General features: G+C 34.1%; 1 protein-coding gene across 7 annotated transcripts in view; it reads right to left on the bottom strand.

The window, feature by feature from the left end:
- The window catches only part of VPS54 (VPS54 subunit of GARP complex), a 137748-nt gene that overhangs the window by 73964 nt on the left and 52910 nt on the right, over nucleotides 1–10874 (bottom strand). For 6 of the 7 annotated variants that reach the window (XR_004252373.2, XM_032178180.2, XM_032178181.2 and 3 more), the window contains exons 6-7: nucleotides 9417–9548; nucleotides 5655–6040 (exon numbers count right to left, since the gene is read on the bottom strand). Coding sequence is in view for 6 of the 7 variants with exons in the window: in XM_032178180.2 (XP_032034071.1) it covers nucleotides 5655–6040; nucleotides 9417–9548 (518 nt within the window). In the remaining variant the exon portion in view is untranslated. Of the gene's footprint in view, nucleotides 1–5654; nucleotides 6041–6137; nucleotides 7669–9416; nucleotides 9549–10874 lie in introns of those variants that run through there. The other variant, XM_032178183.2, reaches the window with a different exon arrangement.

Raw genomic sequence — 10874 nt, 5'->3', positions numbered from 1 at the left:
CTGAGTGTTTCGCATCTTTTCTTTCAAAACTAAACAAAAAAAGGCTTACAAGGAGAAAACAAGCTAGCTGCAGTAATTTCTAAGCCAAAATCCATTAATATGGTAGCTCCTGGCTGCTGAGCAAACCTACAGCTCAATTGCCCACAGTTTGTACAATTAAATTAGTATTGACATTCAGAGTGATCTATTTGAGGCCCTATAAGATCCTCAAACAAATATATTAAAAAGCATAGCTCTCAAGCCCAGTGAGACCCAAGTTGAATCTCTACTGTACTGTTACTCAACTTGCTATATGACCTCAGTTTTTCTATCTGTAAAGTGTGGGTAACATTCCCTATCTCATAGTTTTTTGGGGAGTGGGCAATGTCAATATACTTAGCACAGTATCTGGTACAGAATACTCAAGTATTCAATATATGTCCTCTGTTGTAGAATGGCGGTGGTAGTAATCATGGTATGAAGTAGTAGGAAAACAGTGTTAACAACAATGATGAAAACTAAGAGTTTCTACACAAAGCTTTACAATAAGAGCAAATAACAACACTACAGCACTAAGTTTCAAGGTAACTAAAGATTTTCTTTATCAAAACCTGCAAGATATCAACATTCAAATGCATTCTTGGGCTCATAATGAGACTTCTGTACTACATCTGCTTAAGCATCAGCCTCAGCAATACTTTTAGTTAAATTAGTATATAAATGATATATATTGTTTCAATGATTATCATTTTTATTGGTAATAGATAACAAAATTTCATTTCATATGTAATGATTAAAAATATTTATATCCCGGCCAGGCACAGTGGCTCACACCTGTAATCCCAGCACTTTGGGAGGCCAAGGCGGGCAGATCACAAGGTCAGGAGATCGAGACCATCCTGGCTAACACGGTGAAACCCTGTTTCTACTAAAAATACAAAAAATTAGCCAGGTGTGGTGGCGGGTGCCTGTAGTCCCAGCTACTCAGGAGGCTGAGGCAGGAGAATGGCATGAATCTGGGAGGCGGAGCTTGCAGTGAGCTGAGATTGCACCACTGCACTCCAGCCTGGACAACACAGCGACACTCCCTCTCAAAAAAAAAAAAAATTTATGTCCTAATAATTAAAATTACCCAATTTTGCAACAATTCAGGCAGTAAAATCATTCAAAGTTTTTTAAATTTATAAATTCAACAAATGTACAAAGGAATTATAATAATTATGAGTTATGCAATGAGTCAAAATTACCCTTCAAGTTCTGAAGAGAGGAAATCAAACTTGGAACTTATACAGATACATCATACCCCCAAATCCATTAGTAGAAACCTCTTTGAATAGAGACAGGAAGGTGTGTTAGTTGAAAATTTTGTTTTAGAAAGAACAAATTTATGTAGGAAGATGCTACCACTTTAATTACACATCAAGAAAAAGTTGAGTATCCAACAGTAGTTATAAACCAGGCTTCTCAATTATGGTGCACATTAGAATCTCCCAGAGAGCCTTCAAAAAAATACAGATGCTCAAGCCTTAACCTCTAGAAAGTCTGACTTAATTGGCTTGGGTGAGGTGTGACACACTTTTTTAAAAGCTCTTCTGGAGATTTTATTATGCAGCCAGGATTAAGAACTATAGTCATATAGACTATAAATGGGAAATTAGGGACAATGATTATAGACAGGAAAAAAAAGAGTGGAATAAAGTGTCAAGATACATTTGGTAATATACTGAATAATTCACAGATTTCACAAATACGTATTAAGATGTGTACAACATAGCTCTTGTCCAAGACATTTAAATTCAAAGCCCGATAGAAAGATTTAAAATAAAAACACAAACCATGATAAAACATGGTAGGAGACTGTAAAATTTCATTAGAGAATATAAACGAGGTGGTCTGGGAGCTCAGAAGTCACCAAAAAAGTTTACACGAAAAATAATTTCAAAGTCAAAAAATATAGAAGGAATGAGAAAAAAGAAGACATACATAAGCATTATTTGCTACTAATGACTAGAAAAAATGTGATGTTAGGTTAATAGTACACAGAAAAATGGCAGACAAAACTATTAAAATTCCCTTTTGAAAACAGAGATTTGCATTTGTGGTAGTTTAACTACTGGAAAATTTTGGTATGAAAGTTCCCTTTAAAAGCAATAGAATCAGTCTGGGCAACATAGCAAGACCTTATCTCTACAAAAAAATTTAAAAATTAGCCTGGCATGGTGGCACAGACCTATAGTCCTAGCTACCCAGGAGGCTAGGGCAGGAGGATCACTTGAGCCCAGGAGTTCAAGGCTACAGTTGAGCTATGATCGCACCATTGCACTCCACCAGCCTGGGTGACAGGGCAAGACTGCATATATATATGAAATAGAGCATTTTTAAAAAGCAATACAAAGAACATTACAGCCAAAAGCAAAACTTGGACTAAGATTCATAAAATGGAAAAACTATTAACAAATAAATTCAAAAGAGTCCTTTGCTTGTCCTACTGAAAGATTTCTTATTTCAAGTAAGACCCTATGCTTAGTATATGGCCCACGAAATGACTAAAATATGGACTCTGATATAAAAAAGACAAAAGAGTGTGAAATGCAAGTAGAATATTTCTTATTTCCTAATGGGAGAGTATAATTATTCTAATAAACTAAGGAGAACAGCTTATAACCTAATGCTTATGTTACCATAAAAGACCTCTAATACATATTTTACTGGATAAAAATCAATCTATAAAGCATCTAAAACTAATTCTTATGCTTCTAAATAAAGTTAAATGGCCTTAAAAATATCTGTGAAACTATATAAGAAAGTAACTAATGTTAATATTTAACAACCTTTAGCAAAAGGAAAGATAAAATCAAGAAGTAAATCATCATATAGGATTTGACACAAATTTAAAACAAAACACAAACAAAAGAATGGGGTTATAATAACAAGTCTTAAATTACTTCACGTATGATTCAGTATTCTTCCTTGACTACAAAAACATTTTCTTTTAGAGTACTTTTGTTTTTGAAAATAATTTGCTATATGTTTATTAGAAGTTGGAGACTCAAGTTCTGATACCAAACTTTTAAATAGTTATAAACATATTGGAACTGACATTTGATAGGAAACTTTACAGAAATGTTTTACATGAAGAAATAACACTCTTTACACATGTGGTCTAAAAAAAATATAAAGATATTGAGCAAGATGTAGAAAATGAGAACATCTGAAAGTCTTTTTAAAAATCATAAACATTTTTGGCTGAGCACGGTGGCTAATGCCTGTAATCACAGCACTCTGCGAAACCGAGGAAGGCAGATGGCGTGTGCTCAAGAAGTCGAGACCAGCCTGGGTAACAAGGCAAGACCCCGTCTCTACTAAAAATAAAAATCAGGCCAGGCGCGGTAGCTCACACTTGTAATCCCAGCACTTTGGGAGGCCGAGATGGACAGATCACTTGAGGTCAGGAGTTCGAGACCAGCCTGGCCAATGTGGTGAAACCCCGTCTCTACTAAAAATACAAAAATTAGCTGGGCACAGTGGCGGGAGCCTGTAATCCCAGCTACTCGGGAGCTGAGGCAGGAGAATCGCTTGAACCCAGGAGGCGGAGGTTGCAGTGAACCGAGATCGTGCCACTGCACTCCAGCCTGGGTGACAGAGCTAGACTCCATCTCCAAAAAAAAAATTAGCTGGGCATGGTGGTGTGTGTTTTTAATCCCATCTACTCAGGAGGCTGAGGTGAGAGAATGGCTTGAGCTGGTGGTGGGTGGGGAGTTAACAGGGTAGCAGGGGACTGGGGGTGGGGGCAGAGGTTGCAGTGAGCTGAGAGCACACCACTGCACTCTAGCCTGGGCAACAGAGCAAAAACCGTGTCTCGAGATACATACATACATAAATAATAGACATTTTTAAATGAAGAATATTTTACACTTTGAGTTAAGGTACAAACAAAAAAATTAAGGTTGAAAACAAAGGTAAGCTCTTCCTTGAGCTCATAATAAATACAAGATTATAAAATTTTTATTCTGTAACCCAATAAATCATAAACTGCTGAGAATAAATAAATATCCAACCCTCTTCTTAAAATTACTTTTCGTGAGTATTGACCATAAACTTATGAGTCAAGGAAAGTAAAAGTAAACTGCATGAACTTTGAGGTAAAAATTAGAACAGTTTGAGAATTTGTGTTTGCCAAGGCAGCATTCAATCTTTGATTCTATTTCTCAGCTCTGTACTATCTATGGGATACTGGCTCCCAATATTCATCAACACTCATGATATTATACAGTAAGTGATAAGTTAAAAACACAGCTTCTGTCATTATAGAATCCATTTTTCTAAGGCAATGACAAAATTGACATTTATTGAAAAAATACATACGACATACAAATTCAAAGAAGATAAATCCTTATAATTTCAAAGGTGAAAGAAAAATTAAAAATTAGTTGCCCTGGGTTCCATGCTGGGAAATTCAAAGTAGACTTCAAAAAACCATGAATCACCCAAAATTGATTGCAAAATTTTATGTACAGGTATATTTTTGTGGAAAGATGGTCCAACAGTAGCTTTCAATGGATTCTCAAAGAGGTTTGTGACTCAGAATGTTTTCTATAACCATCCAAGTCTGGATTAGGTTCCACCCCTAAGGTCAGAGCTCCACAGCAATCTTTCCATTCATCACACTGTATTACACTATATCATAACTATGCAGTAATTTGTCTGCTTCCTTCCCCATGCCAAATAAATTGTAGAGACTTTTAGAGCACTGAACATCTCTACTTTATTCATGACTATATTCCCAGTATTCATTCTGTCTGGTACTTGACATGTAATAGATGCTCAACAGCCATACCTTAACTGAATGAATCAATTGTTCATCTAATTAAATTTGGTTTCAGCTTTAAAAATATATCCTAAACATTCCAATTACATATCTTCAGTCAATAAGATTTATAATTCAATTAAAATAAATGTATTTTGAAGCTAACTTTTCCATAATGGATTAAGTTACAGAGCACATCTTCCATAAAACTTTACAGTCACTTACTAGTACGTGGCTTTGATGGTTTTCCCAGCAGATAGGAACTTCTACAAGGATACTGCAAGCCTGCTTAATGGAACGAAATTTTGATGGCTTGCAATTAGTCTATAAAATAAACACTTTGGAATGATTTCATATAAAATACCTAAAACCTAAGGTATTTTCAAAATCACAACAGGAGAAATTGGGTCTTTTCTATCACCACGTGGATTTATTTTGCAATTTGATAAACAGACTGCAAATCAGAAATGAATTTTAATAATTATTCAATTTTAAATCTATTAAAGGCTTTCAACACAAACTTAATTTTAAATATACTGGTATTCTCTCCACCTTGACCTACCATTGTGACACAAAGCTATTTCAACATTTTCAAAATGTTAATGTTGTGACTGGCCTTGCATTTATCTCATCTCCTAGAAATTTTAATTTTGCTTCTCCATCCAAATGTCTCTGAAAATATTATTCCTTATGGTTTTTGTTTTGCTAATACTATAATATCAGAATAACATTATTAAACAAATGATCAATCTGGAAGAAAAAATATCCATTTAACTTTGAATACATTCACACTTTTAACATTACATGCTAAATTTTATCCTTTAAAAATTTCTAACATTATTTCTAGTGGCTTACTTAATGGACATACCGGAAACTGTGAATGCCCTGAAGTTCCTGCTGTAGAACCTCTTGCGTTGTTGCTATTAAGTCCAATGCTCCAACAAATTCAGAAGTAGATAATAACACCTGTACTGTAGGCTGAGTCTGGTGTACAGTGGCCATTAACTTCAGCTTATTGTATACTTTAACACAATTATTTCTGGTAAGTGCCAGTCTTAAAATGTGGAGTGATCCTTCACACATTACTTCATCAATCTGTGCAATTTTATCTCGAAGCATTTTTACAGCCTGGGAAGTTTTCTTGAGGTAGTCCTGCAACTCGTGTTGAGAGGTCATTGCATGAAAAAATGCTTCTGAACGTAGAGAGATCTGGTGAGCAATGTTTACTTCCACAATATCCAGATAATGGCTCAGCTTAAAAGGGAAGGAAAAAAAATACGAAGTACTATGAGCATACCTTCCTTGATTATCCAAATACTTTATGACAATGATAAAAGAATTCTACACATACTTTAAATTCCATTGTGTGAATTGTTTGATTGTGAGATCCTTGAAATTGGGCACAACAAAATGGAAGGAAGATAAAGGGTACGGCCCACAGATATAAATATAAGACAAAAGAGTACAAGGTCATTTACTTTCCTCCTCTGTTCCTGTCATTACCACCTTCCAAACACCAACTGCTTTCTAAAAGAGTACCCCACAGACATCTCAAATTACAATTCCAGTTTCAGATGTTCTAAGATCTGAGATAAAGAGAATGATCTCCTTAGCCCCCAACATCATCACACATCATTTATCTGGCTAAATAGATGTTTATACCTTCCATTTATTGACCTCCTCCTATGGATTAGGGACAGGTATTTTATACACATCTAATTTTTCTAATTTTAACAATCTTGAAATATAGGTATTATTATTATCATTTTACAGATGAGGAAACACAGAGAGTCATGTAGTTACTAAGTAGCAAAACTAGAATGTTGGTATATCTCTGACTGAAAAACTGAAGCTGTTTCTATTATACCATTCTGCCTCAAAATGCTGAATAATCCAAGATTGACTGATGGTTCAGTCACAAATTATAGATAAGGTACTATAATTCATTTGGATTTTTTTCAGGCTGCTTATTTTACATTTCAAAAGTGATTCTTTTATCAATTTGTAAAATTCAGTTTATTTCCAACAAATTTTCCTCTTAAAAGTTCGACAAACACCTTAAACAATTAGCTCACATATATTTTATTAGTAGCACTACCAAGATTAATTCTTATGGTAATATATATTTAAAATGCTTTCTAAATTTCAAATATGGACTTCTAAAACTTGTTTTGCCTTTTCTTCCTAACTGCATATGCCTTTTTAAGCTATATTATCTTTCCATTATTCACCCATTTTTTTACTTTGAGATTTTTTAACCCACAGCTCAGACTTCGGGCATTATCTCTGAATGTCTTGGGATCATTCATCATTTCAAAGGGTTAATGAACTTTCAACATTTAGGTCTCATAAGATTAGAAGAAACTATTTGGTCATCAAATCTGTTTCCCTAAGGAAACACAGAGTATCATTCATATCTTCAATAATGCTCCTTCAATAATCTTACAATATCTAAATAGGTTACAAACAAGAAATTTTTCCATAGTTTAAATCTTGAGTGTATGCCCTTTTGCTCTTTCATCTTCAATATGGCTGTTCATTTATTCACTAAAAAAGCAAAATGGGCACAAATGTACTAGGGTAAATTGCAAGGTAACATGGACTCAATTCCCAGAATACTAAATGGAGAATAGATAACTTTAGAACAGTGCTACCCAGAATCTGATTTATATGCTGCTGCCAATCTGTGGACTGTTTAACAGGGCCATAACAAAATAAAGAATTTTGCTAGAAAGTAAATCAACTACATCATTAAACACACTGTATTTTTTTCAGACTTTCTTAATGAAGTAAGCAGTGCAGTGATTTGCATTCCAGTGCAAACTCCTTATTTTACTGCAGACCAGCACTTTGCATGTATAATAGAATATGAATTTCTTTAGTTCTAGTCATAGCATCCTTGCTCTTTAAAGCGAACACGATAAACCAGCTGTTGTCCATCATAAAAGGAGTTTGAAAGTGCTCTCTTGGAATCCTGTCTTCTATTCCTATTCTAAGAACAGAGCAGAACGAAAAGGAGTCAGAATGTAAATATAGCAAATCTGATTCTGCAATTTACAAATAAAAAAAAATTTCCATTACTTTAGTCACTTTAAACATTCAGCATAAGAAAAGCATTTGAGTCTCAAAGATTTTTTGAATTTTCAATAATCCATTGATTTACTCTTTTCAAGAAATAACATTTTTATAGTTTATTTCCTATTAAAATGCTATAAAGGAAATAATTTTTAAATTATCTGTATTAAAAGTACCTGTATAGATTGATGAGACTTTTACTGGCTTTTGCTTTTTAAGGTATTATTCTCTCAGGGCATATACTTAGAATATGAAAGTCTGTGTCTTGAGCAAGCCTATGTCTCTAAACCCATGGTTTTCATCAGATTTATCGATTTGTTCTTATGCACGGAGAAACCTTTTTATAGGTGAAAATGTTGCCAAAGGAAAAAGCTCATTTTCATTTTCAATTGTGACAAAAGGAATACTCATGATTCCTTCCCAACATTTCTTCTTCTCTCCTCCCCAAGCTAGTCTTTTCTTCAGTTTCTGACGAGGACTGAACCTAATTTATTGATGTCTTCCTGAGACAAGCTTTCAGATTGCCAGGGGATATCACTAAAGTAAAACAAAATCACTACCTCTCATTTTAAGAACTACCTTCAGTTTTAGACGAGCTCTAAACTGAATGCTAAGAAAGAACAGAGATCAAATGTCTTTAGAAGATTCTTGATAAGTAAATTATATTTAAAGGTCTAAATATTAAATGACTTTCAAGGTGTTGACTTTTGGACTATAGAACATTGTAAAATGTAAAGAACTGACTAGTAACATGTAAAAGACTAGGCTTTGCAAAGCTACAAAAACAACAGGAATATTGTATTCTTTAAGATATTTTTGTTTCAAAATAATCATCCCTAGGTGAAAATGAAAAACAGTACCTCGGAAAACATTGGTTTTCTGTGCTTTAAATCATTCTTATAAAATTAGCCAATGTGGGGCTGGGCATGGTTGCTCACATCTGTAATCTCAGCACTTTGGGAGGCCAAGGTGGGCGGATCATGAGGTCAGGAGTTCGAGACCAGCCTGGCCAACATGGTGAAACCCCATCTCTACTAAAAATACAAAAAATTAGCCAAGCATGGTGGCGTGCACCTGTAGTCCCAGCTACTTGGGAGGCTGAGGAAGGAGAATTGCTTGAACCCAGGAGGTGGAGGTTGCAGTGAGTGGAGATCGTGCCACCGCACTCCAGCCTGGGCAACAGAGTGAGACTACGTCTCAAAAAAATAAAAATAAAAATAAATAAAATTAGCCAATATGTAAATAAAATATCTGGGATAAATGCAAAGCAATTTATTGTGTTAGCTAATAATATCCTTTCAACTAAAATTCCATCAACTGCTCTTTCAGGTAAGAAGCACTCACATAGTAAGTTTTTCCTTGTTCATCTGCACAACTTCTGTTCCATTGAACCAAAATACTGTTAATTAGTTAAGATTGGGAGGCTTATAGTTATCAGTAACAACAAAAATGAATTTAAAAGTACAGCTTACTAAATAACTAAATCTGAACCCATGCAAACAGTACTGCTTAACTAGAACAGTTTCCTACATGGAAGAAGTCAAAAAGAAATTACCTTTTCTTGAAGCAACTTTGAGGAAGCTGCATCACGATTTCCTTTTCCACCAGCAGTATTAAAATGAGACCATGGTAAAACTGAATTAAAAGTTAAGGAATCATCCAAGGCAAAATCTGGTTTCATAAAAATCTATTAAAAAAATGCATTTCCCTCAATTAGATTAGTATTTTCTTTATACCCATTATCTCTAACATCATGATCATTAAACAAAATTAACGTGGATCTTGAGTATGAATAGCAAAAGCAAGTGATAACGCTTGAGTTATTTACACAAATATCTATAAGAAAAATGTGTAAATTTCTCACCAAGCTTAAAATACTCATAAAAGATACAAAATGTTTTTTGCCTTTACCAGTGGAGATGGTCATTCTATTACTACATGATCATACTCACTAATGCAGTCCTACAGGTACATACCAGAGGCAGATATAATACTTATCCTAAAATCTCCACATTATTTCCTACTGATAGTTTTTTAAAATGCCAAATATCAATTTCTTTAACCTATATTTCTATTTTCTCCTGCTCAAAATTGTTTTAAAATTAGTTTAGATTAAGCATACAATAAATATTAAAACCAAAACAAATTCAATTTTATGAATAGACTACTTTTCCCTTACATATCACGACCAGCCAGGCAATAAGGCCTACCCGTTATATTTTGTAAATATACCTTGAATCTCTGCTTTCCTGTATCTCCACAGCATTTAGTAATTCAGCTCTTCAATAGCTATTTACTGATATCCTTCCCTAATCTATCCCCTATACTACTGTTAGAGATACTCCTCTAAAATGTCAAGTATAACTGTATTAACTTCCCTGTTTAAAACTCTCAGTAGATTCGCATGACCCACAGACCAAACTATTTAGAATGGCATCCAAAATCCTTCATTGTTTTTCTGGGACCACTTACCTCTTTGTATCTTGTCACTCCCACGATTTACCCATTACACTCTAGCAATATTCAATTCTCTTCCATACTCTTACTCTTTTTACAATGCATGTATTAATACATAAAGTATGCATATCTTTATATACATACTTCTAGCCTAGAATGCCTTTTCTTGTACATCTTCCTGAAGAACATGACCCAATCAAAAGGGCAAATGTGTCCTTGCGCATGACATAATGACTCCCATCTCTGAACACAAATATATCATGCATACTTAATTATTTACCTCATACTTTATAGAAATTATTTATTTAGTATGCATATCTCCCTCTGGAGACCATATGTTCCTGCAGGGTTAAATTTATAGCTTATTTTTGTATCTCTAGCACCTAGCATAGGGCCTAAAACATGGTTTAATCAATTTATGTATTTATTTATATACTATATTTTATTTACTGATTTATTTTACCTATATACAAAAATTAGAATGAATATGGTAGAAAAAAATCTAACTAGAGACATGAGTAAATTTTCTAATCCCTGCTTTGGTATTATAACTAAA

The sequence above is a fragment of the Hylobates moloch genome, unplaced genomic scaffold (assembly GCF_009828535.3).
Source record: "Hylobates moloch isolate HMO894 unplaced genomic scaffold, HMol_V3 SCAFFOLD_15, whole genome shotgun sequence".
Taxonomy (NCBI): Eukaryota; Metazoa; Chordata; class Mammalia; order Primates; family Hylobatidae; genus Hylobates; species Hylobates moloch.
The sequence above is the reverse complement of the archived record's forward strand: the minus strand, read 5'-3'. Positions and strand labels throughout refer to the sequence as shown.